The sequence below is a fragment of the Drosophila subobscura genome, chromosome O, assembly GCF_008121235.1.
Source record: "Drosophila subobscura isolate 14011-0131.10 chromosome O, UCBerk_Dsub_1.0, whole genome shotgun sequence".
NCBI classification, from domain to species: domain Eukaryota; kingdom Metazoa; phylum Arthropoda; class Insecta; order Diptera; family Drosophilidae; genus Drosophila; species Drosophila subobscura.
The window spans coordinates 14,433,014-14,449,426 of NC_048533.1; the positions used below are offsets into that span (position 1 = coordinate 14,433,014).

Consider the following 16,413-nt stretch of genomic DNA (forward strand, 5'->3'; position numbering starts at 1 on the left):
ATTTGGTTTGCTCTTTTATAGCAGGTAACTATAGTTTGACCTTTTGATTTGCATAATTTGATGATGCAAATGAAAGTTCTTCATTCTTTATCTTTGGTTCAGAGCAAAGAGTGCTCCTCTTTGGCATTCTGGCAGCTACTCAGATGGTTCCTCTACCGCGAATTGTAAACTTCATCAAGGAATACTGAGAATAATTCTAAAAGTATACACTCTCAACTGTTCGGTACTTCCCCACCTTTGAGAGCAAACTGAATGAAAGACGGGTTGGACGCTTCTTCTCGAGCCTCGCTCATTCGTCAGCTGAACGGCAAAGCGCGTGGACCAGCCAGCAGCCATGAAATCGAAATATCAACTCACGTTTCTCACATTCGTTTGCACTTTGATGCTGACTATTGTTTCGACCCAAGGCTGGCACTCTGGACATGCACATGCACATGGACATGGACACGGACATGGACATGGCCATACAGCCTGGAGCGGAGCTCCCACATCCTACGTTTCCTTCGACATGTACGGCAACTGCTATGCCCACGATCGTCCCTTGGTGGGACGCTGTGTGCCATACAGAGACTGCATCAGTGCGCTGCGTTCTGGTCCTCAAGTGACGCCGCTCTTTTGTCCTTCAACCAGCCACGAACAGCTTGTGTGCTGTCCCCATGGCGGCTACGTATTGGCGGCTCCAATACGATCCAAGAGTGAGCAAGGTGTGTGTGCGGTCGAGTGTGTGCCGCAAAGTGTTTAATTATGCTCTTTGACAGCTTGCGCGAAGTCCTATCCAAGGGGCAGACACAAGCGTAGCGAACCTAAGGCACAGCCTGAGCCGCAGCTGGAGCCCCTCATCACACGCCTGAATCACAGCGAGAATCAAGTAGTGGGCGGCACACTCACGCAGCAACACGAGCATCCCTACATGGTAGAAGTTAAAGGAAAGTAATCGAAAAGTTCGGCAATTATTTCTCTTTTCCTTCAGTGCGCCCTCGGCTGGCGTTCGTCTCGACGCGGCATTGACAATCATCACACCTGGGGTCTATCCCGCTATGTGTACCACTGTGGCTGTGTTTTAATTTCACGCAGATTCGCCCTAACCGCTGGACACTGTGCGAATGTTGGCGGGTGAGCAGCAGCAGCAGCAGCAGCAGCAGCAGAAACAGCTCTTGAAATGCTAATGAATCTCTTCGAACGTACAGGGAATCCCCGGCCGTGGCGTTGATTGGTGGCGTTGACTTGAACGACACTCGCGGCCATCGCATTGATATCGAGCACATTACACGGCATCCCCACTACGATGAGGAGACGCTAACCGACGATCTGGCTGTGATCCAGCTGGCGCGGAGTGCACACCACCCAGTGGCCTGTCTGTGGACACAGGAATCCATACCAGAGCGCCCACTGACAGCGCTGGGCTACGGGCAGACGAAGTTTGGTTGGTTTTTTGGCCTTTCTGACACTCGAAACATGTACAAAAATTTAAAATTTATTAGCTGGACCTCACTCTAATCAGCTGCTGCAGGTGCTTCTCTATCCCCTGGACAATCCACGCTGTCAGCGTTATGTCCAACACTCTGACAAGTTGAGCAATGGCCTGGGTCCTGGACAGCTCTGCGCTGGGGACTACTCTGGCCGCATGGACACCTGTCAGGTTGGTGTGGAGTTCGTTTTGGTCGTAAAATTAATATCTTTATTACAGGGCGATTCGGGCGGTCCGCTGCTGCTGCTGCAGCACCTGGGACATCGTCACCCGCGTGTGCCCTACGTGGTGGGTCTCACGTCCTTTGGCGGCGCCTGTGCCAGCGGCGAGCCAGGGATTTATGTGCGCATTGTGCACTATCTGAGATGGATAGAGGAAATTGTTTGGAATTGAGTGAACATTTCTTCATATTTGTATATTGATTGGTTTTCCATGATTATTATTTCCATTAAATATCTTAAATTATGTAGTTGGGATCTCAGGTAGATTTATGTAATTAAATAAACAATTAGTTCGACATTTTATGGCGCACAAATTTAAGATTTTCAGACGCAAATTGTTGAAATCTCGAATATAATTCGTTACTCTATGTAATCTGTTATTTATATCTGTTTAAATTTGTATAATATAAGCTCCTATCGCTGCTTAAACGCAATCTTCTCTATCCAATCGAGGTAGCTATAGATCCTAGTGTAAACCCCCGGCGCATTGGGTGCCGCACAGAACTTGCCAAAGGACGTGATGCCCACGACGAAGGCCACGCAATTGTATTCCGGCAGAACAGCGTGCAGCGGGCCGCCAGAGTCACCCTGGCACGTGTCCCTGCCACCGGGCAGATAGCCGGCACAGAACTGCGCATCGATAATGCCGCGTGGCAGCCGCCGCTCCTTGCGGTACATCTGCTTGCAGCGCAGCTGTGGAATGAGATCGAGGTTCACCTGCCGCAGCACATTCGACTTGGCGCCGAGGAACTCGGTGCGTCCCCAGCCAGCGGCCACGACGCTCTTGATCTGCAGCTCCGGCACTTGCCACAGACACGCGGGACGCACCAGCTCCGACAGCTGCGCCCGCTTGGTGAGCTTTAGCAGCGCAATGTCGTGGTAGTAGGAGGAGGAACGATACTTTGGGTGCAAAATGATAATCAGGATCTTGATGTCCTGCTGCGCCGCACTCGTCACGTTCAGCTGCTGAGCTCCAAGGCGCACCATGTCCGGTGGTTTGCTGCGGAGGAGGAAATATTCGCTGTAGTTGTGCTCCAACCGAAAGGCGTCACTTACCTACCCGAGGTGGCACAGTGGGCGGCCGTCAGGACGTACAGCTCGCTGACCAGGGTGCCGCCGCAGCCCCATTTGATGTCGCCGCTGCCCTGCGTCCAACCCAAGGCGGCCATGTGTGGAAAGAGGCCGTGTCGCGTGGGTGTGCCACCCACTATCAGTGGCACGCTGGACACGCACTGTTTGCCGGAGAAGGTTCGGCCAGCATCAGCCAGCTGCAGGCGCCTCGTGGCGGGGTTGTACTCCTGGCATTCTGGGGGGGGAGATCGCTGCTAATAGAGCTGCAGTTGGTGGGTTGAGGCCACTCACTTGTTGCACTGATGCGCTGCGCCAGGACATGCTTGTCGGCCAGGGGGCAGCAGATAACCGGCACGTTGCTCCGATGGGTGCAGATGTCAATGCGGGTGCCGTGCACACGATACTCCCGGATCACATGAAGACACTGGTAGGCCAGAATGCAGTAGCCACTGCGCCCGTCAAAGCTGCGCCGACAGAAGGCGCCCTCGTGCAGCACTTCGTTGGCGGGCGGCAGCACCTCAGCGTCGTCGTCGAACTTTAAGTAGCTTTCCTCCTCCCCTGCATCCTCGTTTGCCACAGCTGCCGGCACTTCCTCCTGCTGCTTCCAGGGCTCGTCGAGTCGTGTGTACTTGGTGGTCTGGTAGTTCATCATACCAAAGGCATCTAACGCTGAAAGAATGGCACGAAGCGAGAATTATTGTGAAGTGTTCGCTGCCATCCCAACGTACCATTCAGGGACCGCGACTGTGAGAGGAGCAGCAGGCATGTCAGCTGGAGATGGATGATTGGAGGCCAGAGCACCATCATTCTACTGGCATTCTACTTGACTTCCACATTTCGCAGCACAGAATCACTATAGGCTGCCCGTATAAGAAGCGAAATGTAAAGCAAAGATTTGTTTTGGGTTTTTGTGAAGGGCGTGTTATTTTGGACACCACTGTCACTGTGCCAAAACAGACCCTTGGGCGTAATATTTTGGCCATCACTGTCGCTGAGCCAAAACAAACCCTTGTGTGGTGATATTTTGGCCACCACTGTCGCTGTGCCAAAACAAACCCTTGTGTCTGTGTGTATTTTTGTTTAATGTATTTTAATTAATTAATGCGGGCACTTAATTATAAATTCGACGGAATATCAATAAAACGTTTTGCTTAAACTGTGTGTCTCTTTCTTCGTGGAAGACCCCCGGCGCTTAGAGTCTGCCTCGCGCAACAGTTGAATTCGTTCGGTCAAGCGGTTGAGACATGCGATGGAGATGCTGCGGTCCAGGTCTCACAGTCTACAATGGCTCTTTGCGCTGATTGGTTTGGTTTTGTACGGAGCGAGTGTCAAAGGGCAGTACTGGGAGAACGGAGGTACACAAACACAGTCCGAGCAAAACAGGTGGGACTACGGTTACAACAATCAATGGCCGTCGGGTTACTTTAACACCAATTATAGACAGCCTCCGCCACCACCACCGCCTTGTGGTGAACCCCCACCTCCCGGTCCACCACCACCGGGGGCCACCACCCGGACCACCGCCTGGATGTCCTGGAGGCCCACTGCAACGGAAGCCTCCGCGCGGTGGCGGTGGTGGTGGGCACAGAAATCGGCACGCGCCTCGCCGACCTCCCCCTGATCATCATCGGAACTTTCACAACATCTTTCTGGACATGGAGAAAAAAATGGATGCCCAAAACTACAATAAGACGGCCGAAATGGAGGACTTGCAGGATGACTTCAATGGCAGATCAATTGTAGCACCCGGACAGTACCCACATATGGTTAGTAAACAGATCGGTCATTTACATACATATGACTGTATGTACATACATATGTACGAGAAAGCACAACACACCAAACAAAAATCACACAAAACCGGACTCGACTCAGGTAAACGCCACACCGTGCAAAGCAAACAGAAAGAGACAACTAAAACCGTTTAACGCGTCGCACCCACCAATGTATTGGCATAATCGATGCCTGCCCTAAGCTTTATTAACAGTTATTAGGCCACGCTCAAACACTCTCACTAAATTGTCTCTCTCTCCATCTCTGTCTCTTTCGCCGCGCCACTCTTTGCATACAGGCCGCTCTCGGTTTCCGCAATGAGGACCACGAAATTGATTATAAATGCGGCGGCAGTTTGATCAGTGAGTATTTTGTGCTAACGGCCGCTCACTGCTTAACCACACATGGGTAAGCTTTCCATTTCTTTTCTCTGAGAACACATCTTGATCGTACATATGTTTGTATGTATTTATGCAAGTGTGTGCTTTGATGCCCTACCATCGCCCAGAACTAGAAGAGCTTATTAGTTTTTGGTAAATTTGCACGCTTTGAATTATTTCTAATTTGCTTGCGCCCAGCACCGCGCCGGATGTGGTCAAAATCGGAGACATTAAACTCAAGGAATGGGAAAACGATGTAGCGCCGCAAAGACGTCGCGTGGCACAGATTTACCTGCATCCACTGTACAACACCACATACTACTACCACGACATAGGACTTATACAGCTGAACCGACCCGTGGAGTACACGTGGTTTGTGAAGCCCGTGCGACTGTGGGCGCGACACGAGATACCCTACAACAAACTGTACTCGATGGGCTATGGCTCAACTGGATTCGCACAGGCGCCCACCAACATCTTAACGGAGCTTGACCTAACAGTGGTGCCGATCGAAAAATGTAACAGCACTCTGCCAGAGGATGAGAGTGCGCCACAGGGTATTCTGAGCAGTCAGATATGCGCACACGACTACGAAAAGAATCGCGATACGTGTCAGGTGAATAGACTTCTGTTTTTATGTAAGGTTCAACCAAACAATCTATGTTTTACAGGGTGATTCTGGTGGTCCCTTGCAGTTGAACTTGGAGCGTCGTCGTCGTCGGCGTCACCGTAGCGGTAGACATTTCCGTTATTATTTGGTTGGCATTACTTCCTATGGCACCTACTGTCGCAGCGAGTTTCCAGGTGGGTTGTTTTGAAACATTTTTCAACACTGAAATGTTATTTTACATGTTTACACTTTCCCCTAGGTGTTTACACTCGTGTTTCGTCCTACATTGACTGGATAGCGTACATTGTGTGGCCGGATTACTACAACGAGTTTGCCAATCAGAATTAGTTTACTTCTCTCAGGTTTTTGTGTACTTTTAACATTTTCTACTCAGATTACAACTGGTTACAGTTGCTAGGCATAGAATTCCTTATTAAATCAATAATGAGTTCCTAAATATTTTGCACTTTATTGTTAAAAACTGAAACATGGTCGGCAAGAGTAAGAAGAAGCGCAATAGCAAAGATTCCACATCCAGCAATGCTGGCAGCGGTGAGGGCGATGAAAAGAAGAAAAAGGATGGCGGCGGCGGCGGTAAGAAAAAGGGAGGCGTGGGCAAGTCCATTGGCTGCGATATTTTCAATGATGCTGCCATGGAGAATGCTTACTATGTGTGTCATAATGTTCAGGTGAGCGATTGCCATGATTTTTATGCGATTTACTCATCGAAGACACTCTTTAGGATGTGCTGAAATCGCGCGGCTTCGCCTGGCCCGATGGCCAAAAGAAGAAAAAGAAGGGAAAACGTTGAGAACAGGTGTCCGGGAAATGTTCTGCTTAAATTTTGATATGATAGCAGCATTTTAAATACATTTTGTTTATAGAATTTCGAGGAAATATATAAAAAATTTAAATTTAAATTCAAATCTAAAACAAAAATTTCAGAAACTATTCAAAAAATTGTTCTTACCTTTGCAAATTATTGTAAAAATTATACAATTATAGTTTTTTACAGCCATGCAAAATAAACTGGAGCATATTTTGCAACATTGTTTTTATTTATAAACATTTGTACGCCACCAAATCGAGACATCATCGATCAAAAAACAATTTCGCTTTGAGCCAAACGTCATCGTCATTGCCAATGAGAGCAGCACAAGCGTCAGAATCTCCAAAACAAAACACAAAACAACACGCAGAACATTTTGAAATCAGCGTGTGAAAAAATAGGCAAACGAAATTCGGCTCGTTTTGTAGAATTTTGCTCAAATTTGTGGGCAACGCCGGCGACTGCACCATAAAAATCAACGCAACGAGCGCGCAGCTTCAGTTGGTCCACAGCAGCAGACGCAGCAGCAGGTGCAGGTGAAAATTTTGGTTACAATTTGAGAATATAAAACGCTGCCAAAATGCCCAAAGTACCGGCAATTGGAATCGATTTGGGTACCACGTACTCCTGCGTGGGTGTGTGGCAGAACAGCAAGGTGGAGATAATAGCCAATGATCAGGGCAATCGGACGACACCCTCCTATGTGGCATTCAACGACACGGAGCGACTGATTGGCGATGCGGCCAAGAATCAGGTGAGTCAGGGTCAAAGCCAAATGGGGGGGCTCCAATTATGATTGTCCAAATATGAGCCGCGAGAGTCCAATATGGTCAGATGGATGGTCTGCCTGCTGCAACAGCAGTGATGATGATGTGATGCGATTTAATTGGAATTTTATTTCTGTATACACATAAATAAATAGCGAAATGGCCAGCGCCTGCCGATCGTGGATAAAAATAGCAAATGCGCTGACTAATTCCCATTTCCCCTATCCACCCGCAGGTTGCCATGAATGCCCAGAATACGGTCTTTGATGCCAAACGTTTGATTGGACGCAAGTTTGATGACAAGAAGATACAGGAGGATCTCAAGCACTGGCCCTTCAAGGTCGTCAATGATGGCGGCAAGCCCAAGATTGAGATTGAGTTCAAGGGCGAACGCAAGCGCTTTGCACCCGAGGAGATCAGCTCCATGGTGCTGACCAAGATGCGTGAGATTGCCGAAGTGTATTTGGGTGGCAAGGTGAAGGATGCCGTCATCACAGTGCCCGCGTACTTCAACGACAGCCAGCGGCAGGCAACCAAGGATGCCGGCTCCATTGCTGGCCTCAATGTGCTGCGCATCATCAACGAGCCCACGGCTGCTGCTCTGGCCTACGGCCTGGACAAGAATCTGAAGGGGGAGCGGAACGTGCTCATATTCGATTTGGGCGGCGGCACCTTTGACGTCTCCATCCTGACCATCGATGAGGGTTCCCTGTTTGAAGTCAAGGCCACGGCCGGCGACACGCATTTGGGTGGCGAGGACTTTGACAATCGTTTAGTCAACCACTTCATGGAGGAGTTCAAGCGGAAGCACAAGACCGACATCAAGGGCAATGTCCGTGCCCTGCGACGCCTGCGCACGGCCTGTGAGCGCGCCAAGCGGACGCTGTCCTCCAGCACGGAGGCCTCCCTGGAGATTGATGCACTGCACGAGGGCATTGATTTCTATTCGAAGATTTCGCGAGCTCGCTTCGAGGAGCTGAACATGGATCTATTCCGCTCCACCATGCAGCCGGTGGAGCGTGCGCTGAGCGATGCCAAAATGGACAAGAAGGCCATCCACGATGTGGTGCTGGTGGGCGGCTCCACGCGTATTCCCAAGATACAGCGCCTGCTGCAGGACCTGTTCGGTGGCAAGCAGTTGAATCTGTCCATCAATCCCGATGAGGCGGTGGCCTATGGCGCTGCCGTGCAGGCTGCCATCCTCACGGGCGTTGGCAGCTCCAAGATTCAGGATCTGCTGCTGGTGGACGTCGCTCCACTCTCCCTGGGCATTGAGACGGCTGGCGGTGTGATGACCAAGCTGGTGGAGCGTAATGCTCGGATTCCCTGCAAGCAGCAGCAGACCTTCACCACGTACAGCGACAACCAGAACGCGGTGACCATCCAAGTGTTCGAGGGCGAACGGGCCATGACCAAGGATAACAATCTTTTGGGCACCTTCAACCTGACCGGCATACCGCCGGCTCCGCGTGGCGTGCCACAGATTGATGTGACCTTTGATCTGAATGCCGATGGCATTCTGAATGTGGCCGCCAAGGATCACAGCACGGGCAAATCCGAGAAGATCACCATCACCAATGACAAGGGACGTCTGTCCAAGGCCGAGATCGATCGCATGCTCTCCGATGCCGAGAAGTACAAGGACGAGGACGAGCAGCAGCGCGAACGTGTGCTGGCACGCAACACTCTGGAGGGTTACATCTACGGCTGCAAGCAGGCAGTGGAGGAGGCAGCCGCTGGACTCCTCACCGATGCCGATCGCAGCACGGTGCGGGAGAAGTGCGCCACGGAGTCCGCCTGGCTGGACAAGAACACGCTGGCCGAGAAGGAGGAGTATGAGCATCATCTGAAGGACTCCCAGCGCGTGTGCAGTCCCATCATGTCCAAGCTGCATGCCGGCGGACAGAAAGGCAAACAGCAGACTGGCAATGGCAACGGCAGCGGCAGCGGACCTACCGTGGAAGAGGTTGACTGAAGCCAAACAAATTCTGCAATTCAAAACAAAATTTGTTTAATTATGTACGAGCTATTCCGGCAATAAATTAACACTCTTTAGGCACAGTTCGGCCCACCACTCTGCCAGTTGTCGTTTGTTTCCATGGCTGCGCTGAGCAAGTCATTCGAGGAGACCCTTTGCTGGCGCAGCTGCCAAGAGCTGCTCCATCCGCGTAGCTGCCGGCGTGCGGCACTCGAGAATCTCTGGCGCTTTGCCTGGTCCAACGCGAAGTATTATCTGCCAGTGGTGCTGCTGCATTTGGGCAAAAATGGCATACGTTTGGGTGGTGGATCGTCGTGCAACTTGCTGCTGGATGCATTGTGGTACTACGTGCAGCTGGTGGTCGGCGGCGTGCTGAATGCCAGTCTTATATCCATCTCCATGTGCAGCCTGCGGTAAGGTTTGACAAACGAAGCGGAGTTCCTCACTATCCTGATGTTTTGCAGCAATCTGCTGGGCAAGTTCCAGCTGTACACATTGCTTTTCCTACCAGCTGCCATTGGTGGCAGCTTCTGTGCTTGCTTCCCCAGACGCGTGCGGCAGCTGCAGCACACGGCCATCTTCCAGTCAGTGAGTCAGTCAGGGTGTTGCTTTGAGTTCTTACCCTGATTTGCATCCTCCTTTGCCAGCTCATTGAGAGTCTTCTGCTGCATTCCCATCCTCTGGCCAGCGCCGTAACCCACTCCCTGCCGCTGCAAACGCTGATCTTCATGTGCTGCAGCGCCGTCATACTGGAGGGCAAGCGGAGACGCTGTGGACACAATGGCTTTTGGTTTCTAACGCCCGACGGGGCAGCCACTGTGGGTCACAACTGTTCTCTCCACATAGTGCGCGGCATACGCAACTATCTGCTGATTGGATTCGTTTTGGATCTGTTCAAGGCGATTGTTAGCTGCACCAAGGCGAGTGGGGAGTGGCACTTGAGGCATCTGAGTCTGCAGTCAACGGCCTGGCTGGGCTGCTACGTGGGCATCTATAGGGTAAGGCAGAGGGTTGATGATGCATTACAATAAAGAGCTTCAAATCTTTCAGGCAGTACACTGCTACTTGCGACACAGCTCAGTGGTCCCGCGATACATTCCAGTGATCAAAGACTCCCTGAGGCATCCCTTGGCTGGTTTCCTTGCGGGCCTCAGCTATTTGCTCTATCCAAAACCAACAATCTTAAGTTACGCGCTGCTGGAGGCCATGCGCACTCTGTGGGCAAGCCACCGCGACACGAAGAAGGTTTCAGAGAAGCCTCAGGCATATGGCATTGGCGATCTGGCATTTCCCGTTGCACTGGCATACCTCATACACAACTACGTGCTGCAGTTTCAGCGTGTGAGCGGACTCTCCGGCGTCATCATTGACAGCACGACAGCTAACTAGTAAGTCAAATGGATTTGTCGTCGGCTGCTCAAATTAAAGTTTCGTTTTCTCCACAGCGCATTAAACATAAGAAAGCGTCTGGCACGACTGTGTTGAATCGATTACACTCTTGTTATATGTACGTTCCGTTTAAATACACTTTTTCAAATGTTTTGCATATTAACCTACGACCTGAAACCAAGCCATGGCTTGGCAGAGCTTGGGTCTGCCGCCTCAGTGCGTCCGGGAAAGTCATCGCCAACGCCGCGCCATGGCAGTCGCGCCAAGCAAACTGCTGGAGAGGCCCCTGAATCGTATGCGTTGCTGCGTCCTGCACAGCCGCCCAGGACAGAGCTGTACGCATGCGCTGCTCTGGAATATCTATCGCAATCATGTGTCCAGTGCGAAATATTACGCGCCCTTGTTGCTGGTGTGTTTCTGCATAAAGTTCTTCCCCTCCCACGATAAAAGCTCCAATTCGCTTTGCTATTCCTTTCAGCTTCCATTGCTCTTGCAGTGGCGCAAGGCGCGTTCCAGGAGAACACTAATCCCCATAGTAAAAATTATGTGCAGTCCGTGAGCTTCGCTGCCTGCATCAATGCGTTCACATTTTACTTCATGTGCGTGTCGCGGCGTCTTCACGGTCGCTTTGTGTTCATCCATACGCCGTATTTGTCCTGCTGGCTGGCCTCTCAGCTCAGCTGGTGGATGCCAACGCAGGTGCTGCTCTACTTTGTGACTGGCATAACACATGCGGTGAGTGTTCGCGGGGTTTCGGGAACGATTGCAGTACGTTTACGTGTGTTGCTTGCAATATCATTTCACACATATAATAAGTCATGAGCTTTGAGCTTTTCAGCTATGTCTCTCTCATTCTGTACTCTGTCTGATCCAAGCTGCATGCAAAATGCTGCAGCGTGAGAACAAAGCTCTCAGCCTCACACACATAAAAGCTCTCTCTCTCTAAAATAATATTACAGGCGCTGGAGAGCCTTCTCCGCCACTTGGACGTTGGACTGGTGCGTTCCCGTTATGGTCAGACCTTGGTTTTTATGCTGAGTTCCCTGGCGGTGCTGCACTATCAGCAGGCTCGAAAGTATTCGGGTTTTTGGTTTATCAAGCCCACGCCCCTGCCTGAGGATCACAACAAATGGCCAGTGGCCAAGCGGCTCAGGCGGAGTCTTAAGCAGCTGGGAACTTATTTGGGCATTGGTCTAGCATTGGACTTGGGGCACGCCATAATGCGACGAAATCTCAAGCAGCTGCGACTTCAGTCAACACGATTCTTGGTCTGCTACATTGGAATCTTTCAAGTAGGTTTTCTGACCTCAACTGTAGCAGTAGTTAATCAACCTTTCATTCCAGTTGCTGCAATTTCTCTTGCTAAAACTGAGGCTGCAGCTGAGTCACTCCAACGCTGTGGCGGCATTTGTCAGTGGCGCATCCTTTGCGCTGCTCAATCGCATGACCTTCATGAGCTTTGCAGCAGTCACAGCCAGTCAGGTGCTCTGGCAGCAGTTCTGCGCACGTGACTTTGGTGAAGACAAACTGCTGGCCTTGCTGCAGCAGATACCCTGGGCCAAGCTGTTGATACCCTGCAGTCTGGCCTATTTGGTGCACATTTTCTTCTTCCACGAAAATATACTCAATGGACTGGCCAAGGACTTTATAGACTGCACCTGCGATCATAAGTGAGTGAATCCCAGTAAACCCTGTGAGATGCCATGTGTAGATACCTCCTCCATTTGCAGTGGCCAACGTTTGCTGAACTTGATGAAGCTGCCCAGTGAAAATGTCATACTAGCAACGGTCAATAGGGACACGAAAACATCATTTTGGTTTTAGCTCTTAGTAGTGGAAACTTTATACAGTAGCTGGAAAGTTATTACCACAAAAACGTCACTGATTCCACTAGTTTGAAACCATCTTATAATAAATTATACGCATAAATTAGCCACAAAACTTGCTTTTGGTTTTTAATGTGCAGAAAACAGCGATACACCGGCGATGTCTACACGCAGAGATATCTCCAAAAGCATTCATTAATTTCAATAAAATAATTAATCAAGAAGAAAGTTAAACTCTTTACGCATCATTGGCCAGCCAAATATCCGAAGTACAGTCACCGCCAGGATAACGCATTTCATGTGGCAGACCAGGGCCATAAGGTTCGTTTGCAAAATCCACGAAAAAGTTCTCATTCAACGAGATGCCGCCATTCACAGTGTCCACATCAATCAGGCAAATATGACCGCCCTTGGACACCATTTGTGGATAGAACTGAAAAGGGAATTGTTGATTGAAGATGTACAAACCTAATGCTTAATGGCAGCTCTCACCTGCTTGTCCCACGGCGAATAGAGTGACGTTGAGACATACAAACGCTTGCCGTCCAGTGAGAGTTGCATCATTTGTGGGCCACCTTCCAAGCGGCGGCCTTTGACATAACGTGCTGGCGGTCGCTCCTGTGAGATTAAGATATATAACAGCTGCAAAATTATATTTTCAGTCACTCACCTTCAATTCCTTATCCTCCTTGACAACAACGTTGGGTAGATCGCTGCATATGGCTCCACCCAGGAATAGCTGTCCCGTCAGCTTTGGTTTTTCAGGATCACTAATGTCGTACTGCCGCACATCGCCGTGCCTCCAGCAGTTTACGTAGAGAAATTTGTCATCCAGGGATATGATAATATCTGAAATCATGCCACCCATATCCTCCGCAGTGCCACTGCCCGTGTCCACCAGCTTGCCCGGAATGTCTATCACTTTTTTGGCCTCAAACTCATCAGAGTCTGGCTTCTTCTTGAAGTAGAACACCTTGGCGTTCAAAGCACAGCCAACGAAACCTTCGGCACGTTTTGGGTCATGCAGGAAGCGAATCTCCAGTGGCGTTATGCCATCCGTACCCAAATCAATGGTTTGGTACAATGTTTGGGTGGACCATTTGTAAAAGTTGAGCCGGCAGCCGTACTGGGTCATGTCATCAAGATCAGCGCTCTGCCAGCCACTGCAAAAGGGGTAAAAAAATTATAATAAATAATCCTTACAATCCTTTCATTACTTACCGTCGAAACTTGTTGGGTGCTCCCCACTCGGAGGCAACCATAACATCAAAGTGCGGCTGATACCAGAAATCATAGCCACACAATGCCTTCTTCTCCCCCTTAGTCCAGGTGCCAATGCAATTAAAGTCGGAATCGAAGAGGATAAAATCACCCTTGGCATTGCCCTGTGCGTCGCCCATCACAGATATCATTATATTGCCATTGGCCAGGCAGTGCGTCGTATGTGGTCCCGTCACATTGTGGTTCTTGAGTACATCCCCATCGATGACCTTTATGATTTCAGGCTTGCGCGGATCCTTGACCACATCGAGTATATAGATAAAGTCCGAGTTTAGCGCCGGCAGCACCAGTCTGTCCCGCTTTGGAATGCTTTTTGCGTTCTCATCCACATAGTAGCAACTGGAGCAAGCATTCCAACCAGAGTGATGGAGCTCGTCCCCCTTCCGATTCGTAAACGTGCGATGAATTATCTATGGATCAACATTATCATTTCATTAAGCCAAGTGCCAAGCGAAGACTGTTTGTTTTCATGACCCACCTGACAGTAGGTGGGGCTCTCGGGGTCCACATCGACTGTTGACAGATAGTCGCCGTGGGGTTCATCCAAGTTGGGCTGCACCGTCACCGTGTAGAGGAGCTTCTCCCGAGGCCCGCTCTTCATGGCATCCAACGGCGTTGCGTAACCGGGTCCGCGACAGCATGCTGCACAAAAACAATTCGATTATCAAAATTATTCTTTACTTCTTTACTTTATTTTGTTGAAGATTTCGAGGGGCGAGACGTAGCTTCTTACAATTCTTAGACATTGCTCGAAAAGTTTGTTGTGGAGTGGAACCAAAGAACAGCGAAACGAAAATGATTGTCGTCTGAGGTGGAGCGAAGCTTTTATAGTTGGTGCTCTCTTTTAAGTACGGAACCGGTATAATGTACATATGTATGTATGCACATACATACATACATATGTGGATGTACCATGCCCGGCGTTCGTATCAAAACAACTTGTTGTTAGATGTTCATGTTTACAGATAAGAGTCTCTCTCTCTCTCTCTCTCTCTCAGTGCTCAAGTTGAATAGATTTAATACACAAATTTAAAAAAAATATTCCACCAATTTAGATAAGAATTGCCATATGCCCCCAACAGAGAATTTCACAATTTTGTATAATTAATATAAAAATAATTAATGTATAATTAAATAAAAATGTATATTAAATTGCTTACATCAGAGATTATATGTATATAGGATATATATTTTTTTATATTTTCATTTAAATTATTAGCTTTCATCAGTTTAAATATGAAATATTTTTGATTGCAAATGCAATTGAACATTCATTAATATCAGAACTTTGCAACCGCCCCGCTCTGGCACAGCTGTTTCCAATTGGAAGTAGACAAATCGATAGTCAACTATCGATATAAGACAATCAACCGGTTTCAGTTACGCCTGCACCGAAATGCGCTTTTTACGGGGCTCCAAGTTATTTTCTCATCTGGCGCGCAATTCCTCTACACAAGCTGGACGACGACGCGTGGTAATCACTGGAAGCGGTGCCGTAACGCCGCTGGGCACCAATGTGCAGGACTCCTGGCGACGTGTGCTGGCTGGAGAGTCGGCAATCTCTCAGCTGGGGCCGCAGTTTAAGGGCCTGCCGTGTCAGGTTGCCGCACAAATTTCACGGGAACACTTGCAGTTGGAAACGCATCTAAGCAAAACAGACATCAAGCTAATGAGCCCTGCCACGCAACTGGCTGTGCTGGCAGCCGAGGAAGCTCTGGCCTCGGGCAATCTCAAGCCCAATGAACTGACGGAGGAGCAGCGGGAACGCGTTGGTGTCTGCGTCGGAATGGGAATGTTCGATCTGACGGAGGTTTACAACACATGGAGCCAGCTGCAGCGAGGATACAATCGTGTCAGTCCCTTCTTCGTGCCAAGACTGCTGCCCAGCATGGCATGTGGCCACATCAGCATGCGGCACGGTCTGCGCGGACCCAACCACTCCGTGTCCACTGCGTGTGCCACTGGAGCCCATGCTCTGGGCGATGCCATGCGCTTCATACGCAACGGAGATGCAGATGCGATGCTGGCGGGCAGCGGAGAGGCCTGCATCGACCCCCTGTCTATAGCTGGCTTCTGCAGATTGCGCGCCCTGAGTACGGCATTTAATGATAACCCAGCCGTGGCCTCGCGACCTTTTGACAAGGCGCGCGATGGCTTTGTGATGGGCGAGGGTGCTGCTGTGCTGCTGCTGGAAGAACTGGAGCACGCACGCGCCCGTGGCGCCCCCATTCTGGCGGAGCTGCTGGGCTATGGCCTCTCAGGAGATGCACACCACATCACCTCCCCCAGCGAGGATGGTTCTGGAGCCACTCTGGCCATGCAGCGAGCTCTGAAGGATGCTGGTGTCAGCCCCGAGGAGATTAGTTACGTGAACGCCCATGCCACATCCACGCCCACTGGCGATCGCATCGAATCGCATGCCATTAGACGAGTGTTTGGCGAACACACGCCACAGGTTCAAGTATCCTCGACCAAGGGTGCACACGGACACCTGCTGGGCTCCTCAGGCAATCTCGAAGCGCTCTTTGTGGTGCATGCCTGCGCGGAGAACACACTGCCGCCTTCCATCAACATTGAGCAGCTGGATGTGGACGTGAATGTGGTGACCAAAGCATGCAAATGGTCCGAGGGTCAGGGCAGACGCGTAGCACTGAAGAATTCCTTTGGCTTTGGCGGCACCAATGCCTCCCTATGCATTGCCAGCTACTCCGAATAGTAGAGCGGCGGACCTTGCTGCTTTATTGTTGCTTTTAGATTATTGTTATCCATGGAAATAAAAATCCTGAATGTTTTGCATATTTTTAGGAAAAATGTTAAGTT

The 16,413-nt window shown here is 50.0% G+C and overlaps 9 protein-coding genes across 13 annotated transcripts; 7 read left to right on the forward strand and 2 right to left on the reverse strand.

The window, feature by feature from the left end:
• The first annotated feature begins 244 nt into the window (after nt 1-244).
• LOC117898543 (serine protease snake) lies at nt 245-1,900 on the forward strand. The gene is made up of 6 exons (XM_034808020.1): nt 245-704; nt 759-913; nt 971-1,113; nt 1,188-1,423; nt 1,482-1,639; nt 1,688-1,900. The coding sequence occupies exons 1-6, from the start codon at nt 335-337 to the stop codon at nt 1,859-1,861; spliced, it is 1,236 nt and encodes a 411-aa protein (XP_034663911.1). The 5' UTR covers nt 245-334; the 3' UTR covers nt 1,862-1,900.
• A 14-nt stretch (nt 1,901-1,914) lies between these two features.
• LOC117898539 (serine protease snake) lies at nt 1,915-4,674 on the reverse strand. 5 transcript variants are annotated; one of them, XM_034808013.1, is made up of 5 exons: nt 4,601-4,674; nt 3,489-3,620; nt 3,052-3,429; nt 2,746-2,995; nt 1,915-2,689 (listed from the first exon to the last, which is right to left on the reverse strand). In XM_034808013.1, the coding sequence occupies exons 2-5, from the start codon at nt 3,565-3,567 to the stop codon at nt 2,104-2,106; spliced, it is 1,293 nt and encodes a 430-aa protein (XP_034663904.1). In that variant the 5' UTR covers nt 3,568-3,620; nt 4,601-4,674; the 3' UTR covers nt 1,915-2,103. The 5 variants fall into 5 exon arrangements, with proteins under 5 accessions (XP_034663904.1, XP_034663905.1, XP_034663906.1 ...); XM_034808014.1 differs by having other exon boundaries at nt 4,576-4,662; XM_034808015.1 differs by having other exon boundaries at nt 4,556-4,661.
• On the forward strand, nt 3,952-5,965 carry LOC117898540 (serine protease snake). Its single transcript, XM_034808018.1, is given in 6 exon segments — nt 3,952-4,263; nt 4,265-4,526; nt 4,832-4,941; nt 5,112-5,529; nt 5,585-5,717; nt 5,783-5,965. Coding segments are annotated over 6 exon segments (1,266 nt in total). The 5' UTR covers nt 3,952-4,009; the 3' UTR covers nt 5,872-5,965.
• A 16-nt stretch (nt 5,966-5,981) lies between these two features.
• Nucleotides 5,982-6,410, forward strand: LOC117898545 (small lysine-rich protein 1). Its single transcript, XM_034808023.1, has 2 exons — nt 5,982-6,212; nt 6,266-6,410. Exons 1-2 carry the CDS (start codon nt 6,012-6,014, stop codon nt 6,332-6,334), a joined length of 270 nt encoding a protein of 89 aa, XP_034663914.1. The 5' UTR covers nt 5,982-6,011; the 3' UTR covers nt 6,335-6,410.
• Nucleotides 6,411-6,855: 445 nt separating this feature from the next.
• On the forward strand, nt 6,856-9,180 carry LOC117898536 (heat shock 70 kDa protein cognate 2). Its single transcript, XM_034808010.1, has 2 exons — nt 6,856-7,106; nt 7,355-9,180. Exons 1-2 carry the CDS (start codon nt 6,933-6,935, stop codon nt 9,092-9,094), a joined length of 1,914 nt encoding a protein of 637 aa, XP_034663901.1. The 5' UTR covers nt 6,856-6,932; the 3' UTR covers nt 9,095-9,180.
• Nucleotides 9,181-9,194: 14 nt separating this feature from the next.
• On the forward strand, nt 9,195-10,653 carry LOC117898544. Its single transcript, XM_034808021.1, has 5 exons — nt 9,195-9,510; nt 9,562-9,685; nt 9,745-10,095; nt 10,148-10,485; nt 10,543-10,653. The coding sequence occupies exons 1-5, from the start codon at nt 9,218-9,220 to the stop codon at nt 10,580-10,582; spliced, it is 1,146 nt and encodes a 381-aa protein (XP_034663912.1). The 5' UTR covers nt 9,195-9,217; the 3' UTR covers nt 10,583-10,653.
• A 3-nt stretch (nt 10,654-10,656) lies between these two features.
• Nucleotides 10,657-12,352, forward strand: LOC117898542. The gene is given in 6 exon segments (XM_034808019.1): nt 10,657-10,895; nt 10,965-11,019; nt 11,022-11,221; nt 11,446-11,778; nt 11,831-12,156; nt 12,217-12,352. Coding segments are annotated over 6 exon segments (1,233 nt in total). The 5' UTR covers nt 10,657-10,670; the 3' UTR covers nt 12,311-12,352.
• Nucleotides 12,353-12,463: 111 nt separating this feature from the next.
• Nucleotides 12,464-14,436, reverse strand: LOC117898537 (methanethiol oxidase). Its single transcript, XM_034808011.1, has 6 exons — nt 14,327-14,436; nt 14,072-14,235; nt 13,534-14,003; nt 12,983-13,475; nt 12,805-12,930; nt 12,464-12,745 (listed from the first exon to the last, which is right to left on the reverse strand). Exons 1-6 carry the CDS (start codon nt 14,337-14,339, stop codon nt 12,551-12,553), a joined length of 1,461 nt encoding a protein of 486 aa, XP_034663902.1. The 5' UTR covers nt 14,340-14,436; the 3' UTR covers nt 12,464-12,550.
• A 503-nt stretch (nt 14,437-14,939) lies between these two features.
• Nucleotides 14,940-16,410, forward strand: LOC117898538 (3-oxoacyl-[acyl-carrier-protein] synthase, mitochondrial). Its single transcript, XM_034808012.1, has one exon. It carries the CDS (start codon nt 14,990-14,992, stop codon nt 16,307-16,309), a length of 1,320 nt encoding a protein of 439 aa, XP_034663903.1. The 5' UTR covers nt 14,940-14,989; the 3' UTR covers nt 16,310-16,410.
• The last annotated feature ends 3 nt before the right edge of the window (nt 16,411-16,413 follow it).